We start from the raw sequence: 26,735 nt of genomic DNA, 5'->3' as shown, positions 1-26,735 counted from the left end.
GGATTAAGTCAGATCACACCTGGCATATGGTAAGTGCCCAATAAATGTTAGCCATTGTTACTATCCTTGAAAGCTAAATTCGGGCCCCCAAACTCCCTGCCAGTGCTATTTCCCGAGCACCCATGCGGAACAAAATGGAGCAGGATCTAGAACAGCACAACCAAAGGGCCAGAATATGCATCTCCAGCCTTGTCCAGGAGAAACCATGTCCACATCAGTTGGCCCCTGGGCAGCAATCCTTCTATGGGAGTCCTGGCTTAGCCTAAGCCAAAACTCTCTGGGGGAATTCCTCTGTGAGCCAGCCTGCCTACTGGATTGGTGGGGTGGGGCCCCACAGATGCCCACTGCATGAGTTAGCGGATATGGGTGCCCAGAGAGGGTGCCCCAGCCCAGCCCCAGAGCCAGAACCTGCAGGGGGAAGCCAAAGCTGGTCTCACGAAGGTCTTAGTACCGTCACCCTGTGGACAAGTTGGACACTGCAGCGGGCTACCAGTCCAGGAGCAAGTTCAGCAAGAAGCTGGAAGGGCTACAACCCCCTGGAGGGAGGGACACTCTTTTCCCTATCCTAAGATACCAGCAGTTCTGTGAGCGATCAGGGTCACGTCTGCCCAGAGGGCCCACCTTTTCCTGACTCACACGAAGGTGACATTCAGGTGAGCATCAGCCCTGGGTTTGTGCAGGACCCAGGTGCCCGAGCAGCTACACAAGGTAGCTGGTGCACCAGGACAGGATATGCCAGAGGGGGAGGGATAAGAGCCACGCACCTGGATTATTCACAGTGCGGACTCCAACGCCCCAGACAGACTGCCCCAGGGAAACCTCGGCGTGATATGTGCACTCCCATAGCAGCATTGAGGCACCCGGACAACTCTGTGGGCGCTGAGCCTTGTTCAGCTACGGGGCAGGATTGGGGTGGAACAGAGGTGACTGTATCTTCATATGATTTATAAGCCTCTGCAGGATGCTGCTGGGAACTCCTAGACCCAGCTGGGGGACATCCTCCAAGAGCAGGTGCAAGAGCTGGTAATACAGCCGCTCGTACACCCTCAGGCTGCAGGCTCGGGGTCAGGTTGCCACCTAAGTTAGGGAGGCTTTGCATTGATAAGAGCCCCTGAGTGATCAGGGAGCCAAAGCAGACTGTTCTCTGCTCACCAAGCTGTTCTCCCCAGCACGAGGCTGTGTTGACCCAAGGGAGGGGCATCTTTTTCTAAATGCACAAAGGCACTCTATAAGCTAACATGCTCTGCCCGGGGGCACGTGGGTGCAGAGGAGGAGGCCTAGGGCCAGTGAGGCAGTTCAAAACCCTGCTTCCAACTCACTCTTCACCAAGCCACTGCTTGCTGACTTCTGGGAAAAAAAGAAAAAAAAAAAAAAACATGCTTGGTACTTTGATTCCCCTGTTACAAGCTGAAAAGTAGCTTGCCTGGTCTGGTGCACATTTCCTGTGAGCTGAGTTAGTGGGAGTCAGTTCCTGTGGACTGGTCATCTCTGGGGGCTGGGACAGACTGAGCATGGAACCTGCAGGACCGCCTCCCCCAGCAGCCTCTTAAACCCCGTCTCCATCTCCATCTTGACCTCTGCTAATACATTTCCCTGCCCGAGGCCCTCAGTGAGAACTACAACGCAGTCTCCCCTCCTTCCTCCTCCCCTCTTCCTCCTCCTGCCTCAGCACCAGCCTCCCTCCCAGGCAAATGTCTTTCCAGACTCTGGGATGTGAGTATCCATTATCCACCATGGATATAGAACATCTTTAAATTCCTGTTTGGATCCCACCTTATTTCAAAACAGTTTTAGTCTCCCGGTAGGAGTAAGCACACCCCTGTCCAACTCATAAGGCTGTTGCAAAAATTAAATGAGGAAAATTACAAAGCAAGTGTGATGTTGTTGCTATTTTCTCTGGAAAGGAATTAGCCCACCCTTCTCTGACCGCCCCCTGTCCCAGTGGAGTTGCCAGTGGTAACTCCATAATTTTCCAAGTCCTCTGGGCTGAACTCAGGCACCATATATGATTTTCTCCTTCCCCAGAGTGGAGCATTAGTTTCCACTGAGGCTTTGTGAGTTTCATGGATGCACTGAGAGTTTTCTGTGCGCTGGCCACTCTGCTGAGAGCTGTGTATTTAGCATTCAATACCAACTCAGTAGACCCTCCTATCCCCATTTTATAAGAGAACTGAAGCTCAGAACTCATATAATTTACCCAAGATCTCACAGGGAAGAAGTGAAAGAGCTGTATCATGAAATGGTGATTTTTATCCCGGGGAACACAAACTCGGATACCTCCCTGGCAGTGTGTGGACTGGGTCACGTGTAAGGCAACAGGGATTGGGGGTAGCCTGTGGCAATCGGAGCACACACCTGCCTCAGGGCATTCACAATCTCAGTCTTTCATCCGGCCATTCTGCCACGCTTGTATTAACCACTGGTCCTAACTGCCTCCTCTCAAAAGCTGCTCTCCATCCCCGCTGCCACCACCCAGGTCCTTGTCACCCACACCTGGGATGTTGCAGGAGCCTCCTCCGTGGCCTCACTGGTCCTGCCTCTGCTCCCCAGAGCCAGACACCATCCTTTCCCTGAGCACCCAATCCTCCAGAGACCCACCCCCGCAGACACTCGGCACTCACAACCCACCCCCAGGGACCATCAGAGAGCGGAAGGAACAAGGACTTAACAACCAGGCAGTTCTGGGTTCAAATCTCAGCTCTGCTACTTGCTAGCTGGATCACCTTGGATAAATTACTTAACCTCCTTGGCCTTCATTTTTCCCTAAGAGGAGCGTCATGATGGTAACCAGCATGGAGTTTTTAGCCACACTAGATGTATTCACGATCGTGAAGAGTTCAGCCCAGTGCCGGCCCCACTGTGGGAAACATGTGGTGGACACACAAAGCTGGGAAGGGGGCGGTACCCTCTCCCCTTTGTATGTCACCCCCAAATCTTGGAAATCAGGGGTGACTGGGGACTTGCCCCGTTAATAAATGGAACGCTCAGGTTTCAAAGCCAGGGCAGTCTCTCATCGGCAAAACAGAGACAGAAACTCCAGCTACCTGTGGTCTTGCATGGATCTAGAGAAGACTGTGGCAGGAGTCACTTGCCTGTGGCAGGAGCAGGCGCCCCAAATCTGCACAGCCTAGTTAGGGAGGCAGGAGGGCCAGAGGGCCAGCCTGCGGCAGAGGTTGGGCTGATCCCTGGACTGGAACAGGTGCAGGGCGGGGCCGTTTCCAGCCCCTTCCAGACCCTGCCTCTGATTCTTGGACACCCCACCCTCTTCACCACCAACTAAAACTCATCGCATCCCTCATCAAAGATAACACTGCTTTGCTTTAAATGTAACAGGGCTTTGACAAATTTGCTTTTGACATTACTTAATTACGGATAAGTCATTGAATTTACTATTGGCTATGATTTCTCTTCAATCATTGTGCATATCCTGGAACTCTTGCCAAGAATCCAACTTACAAATTGTTTTCAAATATAATGACATTTATACAGATACCAAACTGAACAGATATTAAAGTTGACATGCTACTTTCTGAAAGCACTTGATTAAACATTTACCCATTTTGATACGGTCTATTTCATATTTTTGCAGCCCCCCAAAGCTTTTCTTTCAGGGCTTTGGCATCTCCTAGGCCCCTGAGAGCCTGCCCCAGCCCCTGGGCAGGATGAGAGGGTTTGCTCACAAAACCAGGTCACTCGAGTGCACCCAGGCTCCATATCCACAGACTGCTACAAGATCCACAGGGCGCCTGGGTGGCTCAGCCAGTGAAGCATCTGACTCTTGATCTCAGATCAGGTCTTGATCTCAGGGTTGTGAGTTCAAGCTCCCTGTTGGGCTCCATGCTGGGCGTGGAGCCTACTTTAAAAAATAATAATAATAATAATATCTGCCTGTCCAGGGCTACCTGATCTGGGCACGTTTATCCTCAGCCCCAAAACAAAATGACTTGCCAAACATTGGATTAAATGTGATTTAACACTTAAGCTTTTATTGGAGTTTCATAGAATGAATTTACAAATGAGGCAATACCTTGATGGGGCAAATGTTCTGACATAGGCTTTATAAATTAGGAGGACTGTCACCCTAACCAAACACTACCACCATCCCCAATGTGGGGGCACAGCCAGGACCCACCCTCCTCTCCATAACTCCTCTAGGAGGGGGCACTGGGAAGGTGAATGCTTTGTGATTGGCAGGTCAGACTGGATGAGGTGGGTATTGCACTCTGGGGCCTTTTAAAATAGACCAGCTTTGCCTGTTTGTTTTTGTTTTTTATGAAGTAAGCTCTGTGCCCAGTGTCGGGCTCAAATTCATGACCCCCAAGATCAAGAGTCACATGCTCTATCATCTGGGCCAGCCAGGCACCCCTAGAGCAGACCTGTGTTTTAAATCACCTCCGCTGCCCAGCCTCATTCCCCACCCCTCTCCACACAAGGGGCAGACACCCTGGCTCCTGACTCCTACCACTACTAGGCTACTCCGGAGCCAGGAGCAGAGGAGGGATGGCTGCCTCCCTCACAGAGACGTCTGCACACCCCTGCCACGCAGGGTACAAGGAGGGGAGTGAGATGATTCCAAGAAAAGGGAAGAAGGTGGCAGGACGACATGAGAGGCATCAGGGAGGCAAAGGGCAAGGAAAGGACTTTAAGCTTGGTTTACACACTTTCACTCATTTCTACCGAAAAGCAGTAAAAAATTTAAAAATCACATCTTGGACCTGGTCATTTCACTCATAGGCATCAAGACTGGGGAAGTATCTGTAAAGCATGTAAGGATAATAACGATTAGTATTTACTGAGCACTTAATGTTTTCTATCCAGAGATGGGATTGACTGAACGAATCCAAAATCAACACACGAGGACAGTGTTATTATTATTCCCGTGAAATAGGTGAGGACTTGGAGGCACAGAGAGGGGAAGTAGTTTGCCTTAGGTCACACAGCCAGACAGCAGTGGAGCAAAATTCAAACCCTGGTCGTCTGACTCCAGAGCGAACACTGTTAGTCATGACATTAGGCCATAGCCATTCTTAATTTTTTTTTTTTTTAACGTTTATTTATTTTTGAGACAGGGAGAGACAGAGCATGAACAGGGGAGGGTCAGAGAGAGGGAGACACAGAATATGAAGCAGGCTCCAGGCTCTGAGCTATCAGCACAGAGCCCGACGCAGGGCTAGAACTCACCGGCCGCAAGATCATGACCTGAGCCGAAGTCGGCCGCCTAGCCTAACCGACTGAGCCACCCAGGCGCCCCAGGCCATAGCCATTCTTAAATAGAGAAGAGCCGTGATGGTAAATTTTGGTGAGGCTTACCATAGGACAGCGTGCTGTAATTAAAATTTATACAGGTGTATCTCGTTTTATTGTGTCTTGCTTTATTGCACTTTCCAGATACTGCATTTTTTTACAAACTGAAGGTTTGTGGTGACTCTGCCTAGAACAAGTCTATTGGGGCCACTTTTCCAAAAGCTTTTGCTCACTTGTATCTCTGTGTCACAGTTTGGTACCTCTTACAATTTTTCAAACTTCTTCATTAATATTGTTTTAATATTGTAATATTATCTTCATTAATATAGATCATGGTGATCTGTGACCAGTGATCTTTTATGTTACTATTGTAATTGTCTAGAGCAGCACAAACCATGCCCATATAAGACAGCAGACTTGATAAACGTGTGCGTTCTGACCTCTCCACCATCCAGCCATTCCCATCTCTCTCCCTCTCCTTGGGCCTCCCTACTCCCTGAGACACAGCCATATTGAAATCAGGCCAAGTGACAACCCTACGATGGCCCCCTAAGTGTTCATGTGAAAGAGTCGCCCGTCTCCCATCTTCAGTCAAAAGCTAGAAATGATTAAACTTAGCGTCGAAAGCCAAGATTGTCTGAAAGCAAGGCTTCTTATTAGGAAGTTGTGCATGCAAAGAAAAGTTCTTGAAGGAAATTAAAAGTGCTCCTACAGTGAACACATGAATGATAAGAAAGCAAAACAGCCTTATACATGGAGAAAGTTTGAGTGGTCTGGATAGAAGATCAAACCAGCCACAATATTCCCTAAAGCCAAAGTCTCCTGTTAGGGGCTACTGCAGCTGGTGACTTTGAGTGGAAGCCAGCGCTCATCTAACATTCCAGAGGTCCTCAGGCCCTTAAGAATTAGGCTAAATCTACTCTGCCTGTACTCTATCAATGCAACAACAAAGCCTAAATGACAGCACATCTGTTTACAAGACGGTTTACTGCATATCTTCAGCCCACTGTTGAAACCTACTGCTCAGAACAAAAAAGATTCCTTTCAAAATATTACTCACTGACAATGTGCCCGGTCGCCCAAGAGTTCTGATGGAGACGAACAATGAGATTCACGTTGTTTTCATGCCTCATAACACAACTTCCATTTTGCAACCCATGGATCAAGTCATTTCAACTTTCAAGTCTTATTATTTAAGAAATGCACTTCGTAAGGCTGTAGCTACTGTACATAGTGATTCCTCTAATGGATCTGGGCAAAGTAAATTGAAAAACTTCTGGAAAGGATTCACTATGCTAAATGCCATTAAGAACATTTATGATTCATAGGAAGAGGTCAAAACAGCAACATCAACAAGCATTTGGAAGAAGTTGAATCTAGGCCCCATGGATGACTTTGAGGGGCTCAAGACTTCAGTGGAGGAAGTAGTGGCAGATGAGGTGGAAACAGCAAATGAACTAGAACTATAGGTGGAGCCTGAAGAAGGGACCGAATGGCTGCAATCTCATGCTCAAACTTGAACAGATGAGGAGCTGTTCTGATGAATGAGCAAAGACAGTGGTTTCTTCTTTTTTTCATTTTTTTTTTTAATGCTTGTTTATTTTTGAGAGAGAGAGAGAAAGAAAGAAAGTGGGGGAGGGGAAGAGACAGAGGGAGAGACAGAATGAGAAACAGGCTCCAGGTTCTGAGCCCTCGGCACAGAGCCTGATGCGGTGCTCGAACTTGGGAACAATGAAATCATGACCTGAGCCAAAATCGGACGCTTAACCGACTGAGCCACCCAGGCATCCCAGGACAGTGGTTTCTTGAGATAGAATCTGCTTCTGGTGAAGATTGTTGAAATGACAATAAAGCATTTAGAATATCACACAAACTTAATTGATAGAGCGGTAGAAGCGTTTGAGAGCATTGACTCTAATTTTGAAAGTTCCACTGTAGGTAAAATGCTATCAAAGAGCAGCACTTGTACAGAGAAATCATTTGTGAATGGAGGAGTCAGCCAACGGGGCAACCTTCACTGTTGTCTTATTTTAAGAAATTGCCACAGCCAGCCTAGCCTTCGGCAACCACCACCCTGATCAGCCAGCAGCCATCAACATCCAGGTGAGAACCTCCACCAGCAAAAAGGTGATGCCTTGCTGAACGCTCAGATGATGGTTAACATTTTTTAGCATATTTTTAAATTAAGGTGTGTAGTCTGTTTCTTAGATATAATGCTATTGCACACTTAGTAGACTGTAGTATAGTGTAAAAATAACTTCTATATGCACTTGGAAACCAAAAATTAATTCAACTCACTTTATTGTGATATTCGAGTCCTCATAGTTGTCTGGAACCCAGCCCGCCAAATCCCTGAGGTATGCCTGTATTTATAAAGAATATTTTAATAAAATGTGGACTTACATTAAAATATTTTAGGAACACAAAATTATACATATTATGATCTCCACTTAAAAATTCCTTTTTAGAAAAGAACCTAAAGGAATATATGTATATATATATATTCAAAATACATAAATAGATCACAGACAGATGATCTGTATGTTGAAACTGGTGGATTGTGAATGGATTTTCTTCTTCCCATTTTTCTAGATTTTCCAAATTTCTCTAAATGAAATTTTTTTCAGATAGGAAAAACTATTAAGGCCTTACTGTCTTAAAATTACTTGCTCTCAGTAAATGTTTAAAAAGAGAAATTTCTGAGAAACTAAAAAACCAGAAACAAGTCATTTTTTTTAAAAAAGTGGACAGGTTGCTAAGAAACTCTTTAAATTGGTAGTATTCTTGGGGCACTTGAGTGGCTCAGTTGGTTAAGCGTCTGATGTCACCTCAGGTCATGATCTCACCATCGTGGGGTTGAGCCCCACGTTGGGCTCTGTGCTGACAGCTCAGATCCTAGAGCCTGCTTTGGATTCTATGTCTCCCTCTCTCTCTGACCCTCCCCTGCTTGCACTCTGTGTCTGTCTCTCTCTCTCAAAATAGTAAGTAAACATTTAAAAAAAAATTTTTTTTTTTTTTTGTAATAAATTGGTAGTATTCTTAGGGCTAGGCCTCAGCACACACTCAGAATGTACCAGCAGTGAGAAAACGGAATGGATTCTGTTATATGGAAAAGCATCGTTCCTTGGGTAGACGAGGCCCAGTGTGGGGTTGGGGAGCCCTAGACCATGAGCTCCCTAGCTTCCAATCCAGGTTCTGCCACAGACCACTTGCACCTCCTGAGCCTGTTTCCTGAACCAGAAATCAGCCACAGTGGTACAGTCTCTTGCTCATCACTCTGCTCTAACATTCGATTTTACCATGTGTAATGGGTAGAATGAACTAGTGAATGACGCCTTCTAGAGACTGATGGACCCTTGTCCTTGTCTGGGAGCAAGGCTGGTGGCTAACGGCCCTCAGGAGCCAGGGGCATCAGGAGAGCTTCTGCCCAGAGGCCCCGGGTGAGGTGCAGATGCACTGTCTGCCAAAGGAGAGGCAGGGCTGGGGCAGAGCCAGCTAACAGGAGGGGAGGAAGCCAGCCTCCTGCTCCCTCACCAGGCCCTCGATTACACACACTCTCGCTGTTCCAGGGCTAATTGTTTCTGAAGTGCAAGCCCATCCACTCCCCACTTGGCAGCAACAGCATCCATAGGCTTCTCTGTCACTCACCCAAGACCCAGAGCAGCACAGGGCACATTCTACTTTTCTCCTTTACTTGGGCAACACACTCCAGCAACCTCTATGCCTTGGAAGGTGGTCCAGAGAGTGTGCATTGAACATGGACTGAAGCCAAGTTGGTTAAGCCTGGATTCTGAAGGCACAGGCTTGCTCCAACCCTTCTAAGAAAATGTGCCAGGGAGCTTGCATATGTCTGTGCCACACCTCCCACCCACGGACAGAACCTCTGAGGGTAGGACCTGGAAATGGCATTTTATTTATTTTTTTAAAAATGTTTAGGGCGCCTGGGTGGCGCAGTCGGTTAAGCGTCCGACTTCAGCCAGGTCACGATCTCGCGGTCTGTGAGTTCGAGCCCCGCGTCAGGCTCTGGGCTGATGGCTCGGAGCCTGGAGCCTGTTTCCGATTCTGTGTCTCCCTCTCTCTCTGCCCCTCCCCCGTTCATGCTCTGTCTCTCTCTGTCCCAAAAATAAATAAAAAAAAAAAAAAAAGTTGAAAAAAAAAAAAGAAAAAAAAAATGTTTAATATTTATCTTTGAAAGAGAGAGACAGAGCGTGAACGGGGGAGGGGTAGAGAGAGAGGGAGAGACAGAATCCGAAGAAGGCTCCAGGCTCTGAGCTGTCAGCACAGAGCCCGATGCAGGGCTCGAACTCACGAGCTATGAGATCATGACTTCAGCCGAAGTCGGACGCCTAACCGACTGAGCCACCCAGGCGCCCCTGGACATGGCATTTTAAACAAGTTGATGTCCCAAGTTCGAGAACCACTGGCCTCAGGTCTGCTTGGAAATAACATGTTCCCACATGTACCCGGCTGTCCCAAAAGGCTGGAAGTGAGAAAGTAGGAGGTGGAAGGGGATGCTGGCCCCCTCAAAGTGGTACAACAGGGGTGTGCCCTAGACCTGGGGTCAAGTGTCTACTTCAGGGGGGACAGGCTGGATGAGAGCCTGGGGCAGCAGATGGGTCCCTGGTGGACCTCTCCTCCCACCCAGCTTCCTTCATCAGTTTCCACGTGTGCAAATACACATCGGCCAAGCCCAGTCACCCACTTTAGGATTCGCTGTGTACCTCTACCCACAGTGCTCCTGGATCTACCCTCAGCCACCCCCACCATGACTCTCCCTCTCCCAATAGACATCCCACCTGCCTCGTTACTTAAATAACCTTTATTTCTCATGCACTAGGAAAGATGGGATTGTATGAAACACTGCATTTCACAGCAAAGACCTCAGTCCAGAACACAACACAGGGGACCAAGTGGATTCAGGTCTGGTCAAAACTCTGGGGATCACAGTGGGGATACCACCTCCAGGGCTGGTGACAGATTCAGGACCCTCCAGCTGCAATGGCTCCAGATACAACACAGGGCAGCTGCCCCCTCCCACAGAGGCACAGGAAGCTGACACCAGAGGAGCATGTAGACCGGAGGAAGGACGGAGAAGGCTGCTAGGCAGTGACTTGGTGGAGGCGGTGGTCCAGCACCTCCGAGGCCCGAGTCCAGGCAGCGAGGGCTGTGACCGAGTTCAGCCCAACTGTGCTCACCACAGAGCTGCTGGAGCTCCACGGACCCTCAGCAGGTATGCACGGGCCCCACCTGACTGCTCCCCGGACACACACACACGACAAGATCTGCCCAGGCAGGACCCCAAGGGCTAGAGGGGCCAGCCCCCCTCAACCATCCCTAGCCCCTGTGGACACTTAGATGCCCACAGGACAGCCAGGCTTCAGAGGGTCCTGGGACAGGGCCATTGGCAGGGCAGCCAGCAAAGCCAGGCCTTCAGGCCCAGACAAGGGCAAAGCAGATTCTGGGCACCACTTTCACAGAGGTGGCACAGGGACAGATCCAGGCCGGAGACATGCGGGACAGAACAAAGAAGAACAGACACATGCAGACACAACAGGGTGGGAGGGGTCTGAGAATGAAACGTGGTCGAGGTGCTGAGATGCAGGGGGCCCTGTGTGGGCCAAGCTCACTGAGGCCCCGGGCTTGTGGTGACACCAGCCTCCTCCGGGATGGTCTCCAGCGTCTCACTCTGGACAGCCTGCGTGATGAGCGCCAGCTCCTGGCACAAGGTCTCATAGCGGTAGCCCACACGGATGTCCGGCACGTTCGTACGGCGAATATCATTGCCCTCAGGGCCCTCCTTGGTATAGTTGGGTCCCAGCCAGTGGCTCTTCACCTGCGGTGGGCACGGTTATCAGGCAGGGCCTTCAGGGGCCACGCCCCAGCCCTGAACCATCCCAGGGCCAGCACCCCTGGGACCTCCCCAAATGCAGAGAAGGAGAGGAGAGGGTGTCTGCCAGGTTCCGGGCGGGCGGCTGTGGTACCTTGTGGGAGAAGCCGCTCATGAGCACACTGTTGCGTGCCAGCTCACACATGTCGCAGGAGCTGAGCTTCCACACCTGGGTAGCGATGCTATATTCCTCCATCAGTGGCTCCTGCACAGGCCAGTTTCCCTCAGACAGGTGCACCCGGGCCTGCCACCCAGTCCCTGCCCACCCCTACCCTCATCCTGTACCCGCGCCCCACTCTCCCCGGAATTTGCCATGACATGCTGCACACTCCACCAGCAGGGGGCAGCACCAGCCCTGAGGCCTAGGCGGTGGGGGGGGGAAGGAAGGGGGGGACCTTTGCAGCCTAGAACCACCGCTGGCCTGGATGCCCTCCAGATTCTGACCTTGGTGAAGTGGAACTGCAGGGGATCGTCAGTGGACAGCGAGACCATGAGACCACGAGACAGGTACTCAGGTAGCGGGTTCCGGTGATAGCTGAGGAAGAGGCTGTTATTGCTGAGTGGGGACATGGCGATGCCAACCTGGGCCAGGTAATACAGGTACTGCAGGACTGGGGCCTGGGCAGGCAACAGGGAGGGAGGACCTGTCAGAAGGCCTCAGGGCTGGGGAGGATACCCGGTTCTGGAGGGCACAGGCCACAGGAAGAGGAGATGGGGGAGTCCGGGCTCAGTCTCATGTACAAAGAATCATTTATGGCCAAAATCCAAGCTGGGGCCTCCCTGTGGAGGCTGGGGTGAGGCAGAGTGCAAACTGAGGGTTTGGTGGGAAGGAAGATAAGCTGCTGATGAGGCCCAAAGGGTTGAAAGGAAGGTGAGCAATTGGGAGGGGTGGCTGCAGGTGCACACCCTGACCTTACGCAGAAGCAGCCCGTGAGAGATGTTCTCCGCCAGCATGAAGGCCGACACCAGGTGGTGGATGGGCCCGGCTTCCCCACAGTGCGGCCTCAGCACAAATGTGTGGAAGCCCCTCTGCCTGGGGGCATAAAGATAGTGTCAGCTCCCGAGCCTGGGCCCCTGAGTCCCCACCCAGTGACCGTGTGGGTCTGGGACAAGGGGCCAGGGGCAGATTCTTGGCTCTGAGAGCTGAGCCATGGAGCCCTGAGGGTGTAGAAAGAACGCACTGGGTCCAGGAGTTGGGGCAGGAGGAGGGTCAGGGCTCTGGTGGCCCCAGGCCAGGGCAGCGGGAGAGACAGTGGGGGGAGTAGAGACCCTACCCTGGTGGAGCACGCACCTGCGCAGATGGTTCAGCATGGCCATGTTGGCAAAGGTGTAGTACAGGTAGTAGGCATAGGGTGGATTGTCCTCCTCCACCCAAGCCTCGGGGAGAGGACTCTCCAGGTTGAAGACATGATTCTCGGGCTTAGACTCATCATCCACACTGTCAAAGCCATCCACCTGGCACAGGACCCCAGGGTCAGGCCCAGAGCTACAGCCGCACCTGAGGCCAGCCACCCTCCCCACACCCCGCCCTGTGCCGCCCCCTCACGTGCTCCAAGAAGAGGTGCAGCTCGGGGTGGCTGGCAGGGTGCACAGTGGCCTCAAACAGTGGCAGGAAGATGTTCTCCAGCATCTCTTGGAAGTTGGCCAGCTGGCCCTTGGTACGGTACACGTCACTGCAGGCGGGACGTACGCACACAGGACGTGCAGGTCAGTAGGCACCAGAGCTTGGCCCGAAATCAAAGAAGCACTTTTGAACCACACTGGGTGGGCCAGGCTGGACAGACCATGAGTGGAACCGGGCAGTTCCTCTTCTACTCAGAGGGCTTGGCTGGGACGGGGGGGGTCAGCCATTCCTGGCGGGCAGGAGGTAGGCCCTGGCCCCTGGAACTCTGGCCCCCACGCTCCCTCCCACTCCAAGGGCCACTCACAAGAGGCGGGGCACTTGCACGAGCCAGCGCACGTTGGGGGAGTGTACTTTGTGCTTCACGGCCCAACAGGCCAGCTTGTCCCACTCGTCCCTTGAGCGCCCATAGATGGAGAGTCGCAGCTCCGCGTTCTGGTATTTGCTCTCCTCCAGGTCTGACATCACCTCCTGAGAGACACACATGGGGCAACCATCACACTCAGGCTCCCACCGTCCCTGTCTCTGCACCCACCATGTGTGCTCCGTCACACGTCTTCATGCCTCTTACCCACCTTCCTCACCTGCCTCCCTGACACCAGACTCCCACGGTCTGGGGAAGGGCTGCTCAAGGCTGCTGCCCCTGCACATGGGCCCTGGCAGCCACTCCTCCTCACCTTGATAATGTGGGCAAAGTACTTTCCAGAGACCCTGTTGTCGGTTTTGATGAAGATCTCTCGGAGGACAGACTCCCCAATGGGGTTGTATTTGGCATTGAACTTGTCAAAGCGATGGAAGGTGTTTCTGTCCTGGGGAAAACAGGCAGGCCCAGGTCACCCCTGCCCCTGGTTCACATACTGACCCGGCCCCCCCGCCCCTGTGCCACCAGGACAGACCGCATGCATGTCCAGCGTGTCCACACTCAGGTCATAGGCAGTGAGATTCATGCTCTCAAAGACCTCCCGCAGCGTCTGCTCGCGGCCCTGCTCCACGTGCACGATCTCCTCCAGGTGCCACTTCATCGCCCGTTTGATAAAGCGCAGCAGGTGCTTCTGGTTCATGCAGGACGAGGCGTGGATGTGTGTGTCCACCTGGGGTGGAACGGGGCTGCTGGGTTCCCTGGAGGCCAAGAGAGCCTGGGGCTTGGGCTAGGAGAGGACTCTGCACAAGGAATGCTGGGCAGGGGGTCCAGGCCCTGCAAGGGAGGCCAGGCAGGGGTGCAGGACCGGACATGGTGTGGGGGCCCACCTTGCGGATGTTGTAGAAGTCTCGGTGTGGAACCTTCTTCTGGGCGGCCAGCTCCTTCATCTCGTTGAGCAGCACGTGCATCTGGAACTTGGAGCTCAGGTACTGTAGCCGACGGTAGCAGAAGGACTTTCTGGGCAGGAAGAGAACACGGCAGGGGCTCTAGGACACGAAGAGGCACCTGGGGAGGGCCTGGGTAAGGAGGCAGAGAGGGAGGAGGTGGGAGGGTGCAGGACTGAGACTGCCCAGGGGGCAAAGACAGAGGGAAAGTCTAGGACTCAGTGACTGAGAAGGGGTGAGAGATGGTGGCAGGTGACTGGGGCAGGGCTGAGGCTGGAGAGTCCAGGCTGGGAAGGGAGCCAAATGTCCGGGACAGGCAGGGACTCACATGGGGCCATTGATAATCAGGGCCATGAGCACGTTGACATCTGCCACAAATTCCTGCAGGTCAGGGTACGGCAGCTCCATCTCTGAGCAACTGACACATAGTGAGAGCTTAGGTGAGAAGAGCACGTCGTGCCCCATGGAACCCCCTAAGCCAATGCAGCCCCCACACAGCTCCCCCCGCCCCAGCACTCCCCACACCGGCTTACTGATCGTCAGGTTCCCTGCGGGTGTAGACGTGCACCACGCCCTGCACCATGCGCAGACCCAAACCCAGGTCCCCAGGCATGGTGCTCGGCTCACAGTGCTCATATGGGTGCTGCTCCAGCGCAGGGGGGTGCACCGGGGCATCTACAGGGATAGGGAGGGTGGAGTCAGGGCCAGGGCTCCTCCTGGCCACCCACTGCCCAGCCCAGAGGCTCCATAGAGGGCGAGAGCTCCTGCCCCTGCCTCCACCCACCATGTACGGAGAGGCTGGAATGAGCCTGGGTGGGAAGAAGCAGGCAGGGTGGAGGTTTCTAGGCACCAGGCTCAGGGAGCCTGGGACACCAGGGCACTTAGAGTAGGGCATGAATGGGGGTCCCACCAGCAGACACAGGGGTGTCAGGGCCCTGCTCATAGGTCCGTGTCTCCAGAGGCTTCTCAGCCAGCTGCTGCAGATACCGCCGGGTGGTAGGGCAAAAACTCTGCAGTGACAGGGCCATGTACTTCTCCCGGATAAAAAGTGCCCGCACCACACTCTTGGCTGCATCCAGCAGGTCTGTGAATGGCACCTGGAGACAAGGACATGGGGTCACTCTCCTTGGTCTCAGACCCACACCAGGCCCACCCTCGCCTCTTCCCCAAGGCCTTGACCCTAGAAACAGCACATCAACTAGCTAACAGCCAGACCCTCTGCCCCTCCAGCTTTTGAAACAAGAAATGCCCACGTAGGCCCACCCAGTTCCCAAGCTGGGGGAGCCGGCCAATGGAACACCGTGGAATTGAGGGGAGTGAGACCCAAGGCCCTGACCACACTGACCCCACACTTCTCCTCGCCGGAGATGGTGACCCGCTGAAATTCCCGCTCTAGCACCACGTCTCGGTCCCGCAGGCCCCGGTCACCTTGCCCCTCGCTCTGCTCCTTGAAGAGCCTACAGGGGGAGAGTAGAAGGGAGGGGGCTGGAGCCAGCGGCGGGACAGGCCCCAGCCCCACACCCCCACATCCCCTGTGCCCCTCTGCCCTCCTTACTGGAAGTCTGATTCACTGTCTGTCTTCAGGAAATCTTGCTTGGCCCGAAGCAGGATATCTGGCTCCAGCCTAGAAGTGAGAAGGGCAAGAGGTCAGGCAGATGACAAGAGACAGCCCTTGTTCCCAGGTCCGCAAACCGTGCTGGCTGCCGTGCACATGTTGTTCCTCATGGCCTCGTGGGGCTGTAGAACCCTGCACTGTGGGTGCTGGCTTGCCCACATTAGATATGAGAAAGCACACCCAGAAGTTGAGCAGCATGTTCTAGGCCACTCTGGTGGGTAGAAGACAGAACCAGAATTCAACAGCCTAACTCCAAAGCCTGTGTTTCAGACCGCTGCTCTATGCTGCTCCCTAGTGGGCCCCAGAGAGAGGGACAGGATGGGAGAGGGACAGAGACAGGGCTCTGAAAGTGTCCCAGTAGAGACGGAGGGACACTGGGCAGATTACCCTGTGCCCCCTACCCCCAACCCTACAGCTGTCAGGCTGTGCCCTCTCCTACTGCTACCTGGCTGTGTCCCCCTACAACAGTGGCTGCCAGGCTGTGCCCCACCCCCCCACCCCTGCAGCTGACTGTGCCTGGTCCAACCCATAGCTGCCATAGCTGGGGCTGGGGGCTTACTTGACATCCTGGCTGATCTGCCTCTCCAGGCGCTGCCTCCGCTCCTCCAGCTGCTCAATGGGGCTCTCCTCAGGGAACTCGTACGGGGCACTACGGAGCTCGCTCTCAGCCAGGGAGCGGCTGAACAGCTCCTGGTGGGAGGGAAAGAAGGGTCAGTGTGTCCTAGCCCTCAGCTGCCGGGCCCTCACTTGCCGAGTCTAGGGATGGGGTAAGGGCAGCAGGAGCTGGAGGTACCTGGGAGAGGCTAGGGATCAGGGCACAGCCAAGCGTGAAGTAAGGGGACAGCTGAGATGGAGGGGTGTGGGGAGCAGAGACAGGGCATGGGGACAGCGGTGGAGGGACACAGGGTGAGGTGTCAGGCGATACCTCGGCAATCTCCTTGCATTTGTCATCCATAGACGTGCGTAGGTCGAGTGGGAAGTGCTTGAGGCAGGGGGCAGGGCCTGGCAGGGATCGGGCAGACTGCAGCGGAGGGGCCCCCAGCCCACCCCGAGCCTCTGTGGAGACAGTGATGCCAGGGTCAAAGGGTGGAGGGCAGGGCCTGTGCGCACTAGAAGCGCTGGGTCCCCACAGGCCCCAGGCCTGCCCCAGAGAGAGGCCAGGGCTTGGAAAGTGGGCAGTCCCCCCTCAGAGACTGAGGGATGGGCCTGCGTGTGGCTCCCAAAGGATCTCACCCTCACAATCTAGCACAGGGCCCCTCACGCATTCCAGGCTCAGGAGTGGGGGTCCTGAGTCTGCCCCTAGAGCAAGTGGATTCCCTCACTCCAGGAATAAGACTGTGAATCCTGGACTAGAAACCACTGCCTCAGTAAGCAGGAGACCCTGTGCAGGCAGGCACACGTACACACACACACACACACACACACATACATACACACACACACGTGTACACACACACACACACACACACACACACACACACACGGTGCTCATTAAGGACCCGGTGGTCACGCTAGCAATCCCCAGCCCACAGCTTCCAGGCCGGCCAGGCCAGGAGCAGACCTGCCCCTGGCCTCAGCAATCCTCCTCAAGAAACCAGGGCCTGCACCTGATAACCCAGACCTACACAGCCCAGGCAAGTCACAGCTGCCACTTAGCTCTGAACTGGAGACCAGACCCTAAGGGAAGAGGAGGAGAGGAAGTGGAGGACCTGGTTGGCAGCAGTAACCCTACCTCCTCCCCAGTGGCCTGCCTTCTCCCCCAGGACCCCAAGGCTGCCAAGATGTGGCCTGGCCCCGGCCCGCCCCTCCCACTGCTGGCTGCCCCTCCAAAGGGAGCTGCCACAAACAGTCTGCGCCACTCGGAGGCCCCAGGATCTGGGCCGGAGGCCCCAGGGAGGGCCTGGGGAAGGGAGTGTCAGAAGCCAGGGCCTCTCCACATGGAGGACAGAACTCCTCAGCTGTACCACCAGGAGGCTGGCACTAAAGGCCTTGAAGCTGCTAGTCTACAGGGGCTGCCTGAGCTCCCAGCCAACCCCGAAGGACCCTCCTTGGGCTCACCAGCCCCACCCTCCCCACCAGGAAGCTCTCCACACCCTACTGGGCTTTCCCAGCCAGCTCTGAAGGATATTCCCTTCCAGCAGCCTCCTTTCCCCTCTCCACCGCGTCTCAGGGACAGATTGGAGGCTCTGCCCAGGTAGCATGCTTTAAAGTCTGTGGACCCACTTCATGATCCCCCAGAGTAGGGTCCCAAGGCTGGACAAAGGGAAGAGGAGGTGCCTGCGCCAGATCCAGGACCCAGCCCCTGCTCTCCCGGGTGCCTGCCTGGGTCCTACCTGCAGAGTTCAGGCAGCTCCAGCCAACGGCCCTGTGCCCCTGGCCCGCTTGTTTGCTGAGTGGAGCTGTAGCCAGTCCCCCAGGACAGCTCAAGGGGCCGGCACGGGCTGTACCAAGTGCAGCAACATGCAGGGGAGACCCTAGGATGACAGCAAGCAGGGGGCTAGGGAAGCCCAGGGGAGCCAGAAATCAAGGAAAGGAGCATCAGAGTTGGGAAATGAGAGGAACTGGAGAAGTGAACAGGGCCTTAACCTCTACAGTACCAGGGCCCAGCCTAAAGTGGAGCCCCCAAGGGGGTGGACCAGGGTAGGCTGATAAGGGCTGGGCAGTCTGGCTGGGAGAGGCCAAGCCTCCTTAAAATGCACTACCATTGGGGATAGTGAGTGGATAGGGCCCTGCTGGCCAAAGGGTAGGAGGGGAGAAAGGTAGGGGTGAGCAGCCCTCATTTCCAAACACAACAGCCCCAGGCCACTTCATCTGCCCAGAGGCCTTGTTTTGCTCCCCACAGTCCCCTGGGTCCCCTGACTATGGGGTTCCTTGAGACAAACAAAGCCTCTTCTAGGGAGAGAAGTTGGGTGGCAGTAAGAGAAGTGACTCACTCCAAGTAGGGACCAGTTACTGAGTTTCTCTGCGCCCAGCGGGGCTGGTTCACAGCTGCCCAGACTGCTAACCCCCCGTTTCAAGCTTATCACTGGGGACGAACCATCCAGGAGAAGCATGGGAGATAAGGGACTAGAATTTGGAGAACTTGAGTCTGACTGTTCCCACTTATAGCATATCTCTGCCTCCCAGAGGCCTCAGGTCCTATAATAATGGGGTGATAAGTGGGTCCTGCCCTGCCTAGCCACAAACTGCCATAAGGCTCAAAGAGATACGTTTCTGCAAGTGTTCTGTAAAACACCATAATCTGTGATTATGAACTCCAGGGGCCCTCCAACACCTCTCACTTTCCCACCTACTAGAGAGGGTGAGAGGTTCTGAGGCCCAGCTCAGACCAAAACAACCAAGCAGTGAATGGCAGCAAAGAGGACAGAAATTGATGGGGGTGGAGACGGGTGTGGGGGCGGGGGGGGGGGGGTGGGTGGAGAGACACAATCTCATACTTGGAAGAGGGCAGAGCAGGAAGAGGAAAGAAAACTGGGCACTTGTTCCACACAGAGGGTGTAAGACAGAGCTCAAGGTTCTTGCCTGCCCCAAAACCTTGATCCTACACAACTCCTCACCATTCTAGCCCCCTGCAGGAGAGGCCAACCACAGACCTCCGGGGCTGGTCTCTATATCAGGTCAATAGGAGCTGAATCCAAGGTCCTAATCTCAACTTCCTCTCTTAGCAGGGTGGCCTAAGATCTACACTGAAATGCAGGGGACACCAGGACAGGTTCCAGCAGCCAGAGCCATTCGTCCAGGCTGCAGGCCCCTGCACAGGGCTGCTGGGGTTCACTAGAGGTATATACTCCCTGAGGCCAGGCCTAGAAGACCCAGCTGCCTGTCTGCTAGTCCCATCCCCTGAGTCTGTGCCACTGCAACACACACACACACACACACACACACACACACACACGCACACAAGCGGAGTCCACCAAAAGCCAGAAGGGACTGCTCCCATCAACTCCAAGATCTTGTCACCTCATCTACCCTCTGCCCTGGAGCCCCCTCGCTCACTGCCAAGACTGCCTTAGTAGGCAGAGAGGTGTCCGAGGCTTTGACCCATAGATATCAGATGCTCCCACCGAGTGACCACCCAAAGGTGTACAGATCTAGCTCCAGGGTACACACTGTCTGGATAGCCCAGACCTGGACACAGAAAACACAGACCCTCAGGACTACTTTCCTCAGGTCAGGATCTTCAATGGCATAAGAAAACAGAGGCGGTGGATGATTAGGCTATAGGTACAGACTGCTGCTGAGGGGAGGGGGTGAAAAGACTGGCTTGACCAGGTCACCAAAATGGGGGCGGTCCTTCCTTAGTCAGGAAGCCTGGGGACAGCAGACGGCAGGTAGATATCCCTCAGCAAGCACAGACTCAGGCAGTCTAGCCCTCGGGGAGATGGGCACAGCTACTCCACGCTGCCTGCTCCAAATGATGCAGAGATGTCTATCAGAATAGGAGCCAAACCAAAGGGTGTAGGAGCACACACAGGCAGGCAGTGGCCCCAGCCTGAGCCCCCAAACAGGCCTGGCCCGAGGACACCCCATACTTATGAGGAAGCTCACAAGACAAACCAGGAGAGAGCAAACAGCAAATAACAGATACCGTTGAGCCCCCAGCCCTGGGATGCCCGGTAGCAACAAGCGTGCCCTAACATCAGACCCCCAGGAAGGGGAATACGGACCTCGGGTCCTAGGAAGGGGCACTAACCACAGGACAGCCTGAGACTGTCTGGTGAAGCCACAGCTGCCAGCAGTGTGGCCAGCCCACAAACCAGTCAGTCCCACACATCTCCCTCTCCATTCACACACACTCCACATGCAAACGGTCTTAAGCACATCCACATGCTGACACGTGTGCAAACACACCTCTTGCTGCACCCACACCCGCACCCACTCCTCATTACAGAGGGCAGCACCCCCAACATAGAACATAGAGACCTGTCATCTTCCACCCCACCGCCCTCTCTGCACCACCTCCCAAGCCAGTCGTCCCTGGGATAGAGGACAAGGGGCACCACCGCAGAGAGGGCGCAGGAGAAGGGGTACCCCCTCTGATGGGACCAGTAGCCAGGGCCAGCGGTGGTGGGGTAGAGCCAGTGGCTGAGGCCAGGAAGCACACACTCACCTGGTACTGCAGAGAAGGCCTGCAGGCTGGCCAGCTTCTTAAAGGGATATTTGGCCTTGGGACTGCCGGCGCCAGATGGGTTGGATGCCATGGCTCGCGCCGCGGAGATGGCGGGGGGAGTCTGAGCCGCACCAGCTGGGCCTGGCTCTGCCACATCCAACCCCTTCCTCCGCCCCGCCCTCAGCGGGAGTGACTGATGCAGGAAGCAGAAGCCCCGCAGGCGGAAGAGGCCCTGGCCACGATTTCTGATGTTGTCTAGGCAACCTCGGGGAGGGGGACCTCCATCCCCGCCTCTTATCCCTTCCCTTCCCTCCTCAGACCCCGGAGTGACGCGACTGATGGGTGCTGGGCCTGGGGGGATGGAGGTGAGCAAACAAGATGGGGAAGGGCCAGCCCTTAGCACTCCACTGACCCTTTCAGAGCCCTTGCCCCTTGTCAGGGATCTGGGGCAAAGGAGTCAAAGTCCCGGCTAGCTGGTCCAGCCAGCATGGGAGAAAAAAATCATAATAAACAGGAATCCAGCGCCAGCTCCAAGCTCAGAACACACTTCTTTCAGAGCAGGCATGCTCCGTGAAAACCCAGCCCCTCTGGGACACAGTCCCCTTTTCTCTTCTCCGTCAGACACCCAGCCCCAGGGGTAGCCCAGCTCTGGGAGGATGGGGTAGAACAGAGAATCCCAACCCAGTAGGGAGGAGCCTGTCTTGGGAAAATTCCACTGGTCGGCAGGCGCTACCTTCTAGGAAGGCAGAGAGGCCAGGAAGCAGGGGCGTCTCTGGGGGGTCTGGGAAGGAGACCCAGCGACTTCTGACTTTTCTGTCTTTTCCGCACTCAGGTTCTGCTTTCCCAGGCCTGCCCCAGGAGGAGACGGCCACCTTCTCTAGGTCTGCAGACTGTGCTGAGACCCCCACCCTCTTGTCTCCCTGGCCATGTACTTCTCTGTCCCAGAGACCCTCCCCCCCCCGACACAGGCACAGACACTCACCTGAGGCCATACTGCCGGAACCCGGAGGGGTATGTGGGAGACTGCCCGCCAGGGTCCGCACAACCGGGAAGCTGGGGTCGCAAGGGAGGGGAGGAGGGCTGAACCCAGACCCTGGCCAAATCGCTCCAAGGATCCCTGGCTCTGGCACCGAGATGGAAGAAGTAAGGCAGTCTTTCAAAATTGCCCGCAGGCGGGAGACGGACCTCCGCGGACCTCGGCCGCTGAACTAGCCTCGAAGACCCCGGGGAGTCCCGACTTCCAGCTGTCTGCTCAGGAGGCGAGCAGGCCACGTGCTCCCCAGAGAGCAGGACCCGGAACTCGTCTGTGCTTCTTTCAACACTCTCTGGGTGTTCAGGATCGGACTATCGTAGCTGGACTGTGGTGGAGTCACGCAACAGGTGCGACCCCACCGAAGCCTAGCCAGCGCCTCAGGGCGTCTCAGCCGCCCCAGGCCCCGCTGTGCCCGAGGCCCCGCCCCCTCCGGGCAGGCCCCGCCCCCGCCGTGTTCCTCTTCCCCTCGCCACGTGGGCAGCCGCCACTCCGCAGTTAGCCAGGCGGGTCTTGGGCAAGCGTTGTGCGTCAGCTTCCTCATCAGTGAAATGGGGCGGTGTAATTGCACTCAAGGGAGTTGTTATGAGCATGAAACGTTAAGCACCTTTGCACGATGCCTGGCACAAAGTCGATGGCCCATAAAAGATAACTAGTATTGTCTCAGGACTCATTCATTTTGTTTTTTAAGATTTTATTTTTAAGTAATCTCTACACCAAAGGTAGGGCTCGAACTCACAACCCCAAGATCAAGAGCCACAAGCTCCACCAACTGAGCCAGCCAGGCACCCCCATTCATTCACTTTTAGAAGTCATTCCTGGGCATTCTCATTCCGGGTCCTCTGCTTTCTTCTGGCAGGCATAGATAAAACAGGGTGTGTCCTGCAATCCAGGCTCTCCTTCCTACATTTACTTATGTATTTATTGGTTAAAAGCTTAGGCTCTGTAGCCAGAATACCTGGGTTCAATTCCAGACTCTTCCACCTACTTTGTGATTGACGGGGAAGTTACTGGACTCTCTGTGCTCCTATTTCCTCTGGAAAATGACTGTAAGAGACCCTGCTTTGTATAGTGGTCGTTAGGATAAATGAGTTAATATAAATTAAGTGCTTAGAGCAGTGCCTGGCCTGTAGTTACTACTCAGTTATTGTCTGTGTCTTATCATTGCTATGTCCTTGTCCTTAGTTCCCTGTTGACAACCTCATATGGTGATGATTCTCTTGGTGGCCTAGAAAGAAGTGGAGTTGGGATGTTTGGAGAACTGCAGACACCCCACCCAGCCAGCACCCCCACTCCCAAGTAACACAGAATCCTACCTAAAGGGAACGGGGGGGAAAGGGGGGAGCTAAGACTTCACTAAACATAATCAAGTGTATTAGCAGTAATTAATCTTTTCCCTATTTCTCCACCTGTGGGAGCCCTTTGTTCCCCACACCCAGTTGTATTAATGCTGTTTGTCCAGCTCCTCCCAGTTCTCCCCTACAGCCAAATTCCTTCCCAAACTCTGCCTCCCCCACCTCTCCCCAAGCTGGATTCTGGACCCTGGACCCTACTATCTGTGTGTGTCTGGTGTCACATCTATTGATTTCTGCCTGCTGCTCCTCCTTACCCTGGGCAAACTCAAAAAACTATGGCCTCCATAAACATGGCGGTGGGGGAGTTCACCTCACAAAGAAGCAATCAAACCAATAAAACAAAGGAAATAACGATGTTTACCCATCAACTTAGCAAAGATTAAGGGGAAAAAATCCTAATACACGCAAGGGTGTAGTGAGATGGGACACACATACACTACTGGACACGAACATCAACATAATCTTTCTGAAAGCCATTTGGTAATACATAATCAAGAGTCTTCCAAAAGTTCCTATTATTTAACCTAGTAATTCCACTTTCAGGAAATTGTTCTTCTAAAGAGCTGCCAGAAAAATATGCACGAATTTGTTCATCACTGCAATGTTTATCATATAGAAAGGCTGGAAACATAAAGGTCCAACAATAGGGAAATGTTTCAATTTTGTCATATGCATGCAATGAAATACAACAATTAAAAATTGTTCTTGGAGAATTTCTTAATGAGGTGGAAATGTTTACAATGTAAAGTTTGGTTTCAAAAAAATGAATGTAAAAATCTGTACATACAGTATGGCCCTAATTATATGACATATATGCATAGAAAACAGACACACCAAAAAGTTTACAAATGATTATCTGTGGGTGGTAGAATTGGGAATTATATTTCCTTCTTTATACTTAACTGCATTTAAAAAATTGTCTACCATGCATAGCCATTACTTTTATATAAATCAAGGGAATAGGAAACAACAAACAAATCTGTAACAGCCTCCACACCCCACTCCCAACAGACCCTCCTGGGTCTTAATCCCAGACTAAATTGGTCTTGGGATCTTTAGGAATCTTGAAGCTGTTGGGCTCTCAACAATGAATGACAAAATAAATCTCAAAATTAAAAATCAAGCAGCAGGTAACCATGTAGAATGTCAACTGTACTCTGATAAAATGCATATTTTGACATAGTTTTAAGGGGCGGTAGCTTGCATTGGGCTAGGTCTCATTCGGATTCTCCCTTAATCCGGACCTACTTACCTAACCAGCCCATAGGTGGCAATCCCTGCCCTCCACCCTACCCAGGCAAACCGGTTCACTAGTCCCTTCATGCTCCTCCCTAGTCCCATCTGCAACACACCCTTCACCCCACAACCCTCCCCTATTTCCAGGCCATTTGGTACACAGTGCCTGCTAGGAAGTGTGTCCTGATTACAGCTAAGCATCGATCTCTCCACCTACACAACACCAGTAAGAATCTAAGCGGGGTTCACTGTCTACGCAAAAACAGTTTGGAAAGTGAAGGAGTGAGTCATCCTCTTTGGCCTCCAGCTTCTTTCATGTTGGGGCCATAATGTTGTCTTTGAGCCTCTGAGATCTTCCCTAGCTCTAAATACAGCTCCCTCCCTCCTACTCTATTCACCAGATGGTTCCTTAAATGGCCCTCCCTGAACCCCGGGCCCCCACTCAAGTATGCTCCTTAATTCTCTGAAGAAGGCTTCTCTTAGCCCCTGGCCCGCAGCTCACTTGTGATGTCAGCCTCCCCACTAGGCCAGACCACTCTGCAGACACCGGACTCTGGAGAGAACACCTCCAGCCTCACAAAGATCCTTGGCCAGAACAGTTTCCCAAAGCATCCCCTATGCTTAGATCCTTCTGGAACCAAGCTACTCGGTTCTGGTTTCTCAGCTTGTTCAAGCAACCTGTCCCCCAGCATTGTTTACAACTCCATACAGCTGCATCCACCCATACTAGTTTGTAAGTATTCAAATGGCTCTAGCCATGCCCTGTCATTCCAGGCCCTCACTGGCTAGCCCCAATGCCCCTTTGTTGTCCTCTCCCAGCCCTCCTCTCCACGCACCTTTCCCTGCACCTTTCCCTCTCCTGCCCCACCAGTCACATCTCATTTCCCAGTCTTCCCAGAGCACACGTTGCACCTCGGGCCTCCATGCATTCTCCCATGCTTTCTTTCCTCTCCCCAAAATGCCTTACCTCCGTTTCTATTGTTGTTCTGCTTTCTCTGTTGCAAGTCTGTTCATTTTAGTTGCTCCCTCCTTTCTTCTACAGAATTTTTCAGTCTGACAGTTAAATGTGTTTATAATGGTCTTTCCTACCAGGGGTGGAGGGTAGGTTTTAAACAGCTTTGAATTCTCCAGCACTAGCACAGTGTTCCTTCAATTCAGCTGCTTCTCTGTGAATTTACCCCACCTCTTCCTTTGGACTGGAAGGTCCTGAGGGCAGTTCTTCATTCATGACCTCCCTACTCCAGCTGAGACAAGGCTTTCTCCACAATCCCCATCACTGAGGGTAAGACAGATCCTGAGGTCTCCCCTTAGCTCAGGAAACAGGACCAAATTTGTTGGGAAATGGTGAGTCTTTCTTCACTCAAAATGATTGGTTATCAGGCTGTGAGTAGGACTCCTGAGCTCTAGCTGATTTTGATGCTAATTTGTTTATTAATGTGAGGATCATATTTCTGTGTTTCTAAATGGGAATAGCACGTACATGCTTTTCCTACTCCACCAGGTCACTGAACCCAAATGCAATAATAAAGTAGAACAGTCACAGTTTCGAAAGGCATCAGAGCTGAAGACGGCAGGCAGGAGGTCACTGGCATCAGGATGGGTCAGCACAATTAGAGGCCAGGCAAGGGTCAGGAGCTCTCTTACTCAGCTTAGTAGTCGGAATGGGAGCCCAGCAAACTACAAAACAAGTAGGAGCAGCACAGAAGTTTGCAGAGGTGGTAGCTGAAAAAGGAACAAGCTCGAACATTTTCTCCATGCGTCAAACAAGTTAGTGGTTCCTTTAACATTGCAAGTGCTACTGTTTTCGAGCTCATGCATGTTGCCTGTTTCCTCCAAGTGTTCTTTCACTGGCTGCTTATGTGGGGGTCGTGGGAAGAAGGATCACTTGATTTGCTCATTAAACTATAGGACCTTGAACAGGTTACTTACCCCTCAAGTCTCAGTTCTCTGGTCTGTAAACTGGGGACAGAGCACTTACCTTGAAGTTAGTGTGAGAATGAACTGATAGGAGCCACATTAACTCGGCCAGCACAGTGGCTGGCAGTCCCCTGCTCTGAACACAACAGGCTTCAGCACAGCTCTGGCCTAGGTGTAGGTTACCAATATTGTGGGTAGGCTAGGGCTGGGCTGGGGAGGTATAATTACTGAAACCTTATAGCCAAGATTCCAAGACAATCACAATTTCAAAGACACTCTCCTGTTTTAAGTCAAGAAGCACTTGCCAATTTTTGATCGGGAAAACATGATCACTAGGGAAGGCACCGTGGCAGCTACCTATTTCTCCATCAGCCCTGAGAGTCTGGGCTCCAGGCCCAGGGCTTCTCAGCCAGAT

At 53.2% G+C, this 26,735-nt stretch overlaps 1 protein-coding gene across 4 annotated transcripts; it reads right to left on the bottom strand.

The window, feature by feature from the left end:
- Positions 1-10,048: 10,048 nt before the first annotated feature.
- AMPD2 (adenosine monophosphate deaminase 2) lies at positions 10,049-22,402 on the bottom strand. Of its 4 annotated transcripts, XM_042953290.1 has the most exons (19): positions 21,765-21,936; positions 20,783-21,014; positions 16,598-16,728; positions 16,232-16,362; positions 15,613-15,681; positions 15,403-15,514; positions 14,968-15,154; positions 14,591-14,732; positions 14,386-14,475; positions 14,001-14,130; positions 13,649-13,843; positions 13,430-13,561; positions 13,060-13,223; positions 12,678-12,804; positions 12,423-12,586; positions 12,044-12,164; positions 11,576-11,749; positions 11,226-11,336; positions 10,049-11,077 (listed from the first exon to the last, which is right to left on the bottom strand). In XM_042953290.1, exons 2-19 carry the CDS (start codon positions 20,871-20,873, stop codon positions 10,868-10,870), a joined length of 2,481 nt encoding a protein of 826 aa, XP_042809224.1. In that variant the 5' UTR covers positions 20,874-21,014; positions 21,765-21,936; the 3' UTR covers positions 10,049-10,867. The 4 variants fall into 4 exon arrangements, with proteins under 4 accessions (XP_042809224.1, XP_042809222.1, XP_042809223.1 ...); XM_042953288.1 differs by lacking the exon at positions 20,783-21,014 and having other exon boundaries at positions 21,765-22,402; XM_042953289.1 differs by lacking the exon at positions 21,765-21,936 and having other exon boundaries at positions 20,783-21,237.
- Between the last annotated feature and the right edge of the window lie 4,333 nt (positions 22,403-26,735).

The sequence above is a fragment of the Panthera leo genome, chromosome C1 (genome assembly GCF_018350215.1).
Source record: "Panthera leo isolate Ple1 chromosome C1, P.leo_Ple1_pat1.1, whole genome shotgun sequence".
Lineage (NCBI taxonomy): Eukaryota > Metazoa > Chordata > Mammalia > Carnivora > Felidae > Panthera > Panthera leo.
Note: the sequence above shows the minus strand (reverse complement) of the source record. Positions and strands in the feature narration are given on the sequence as shown.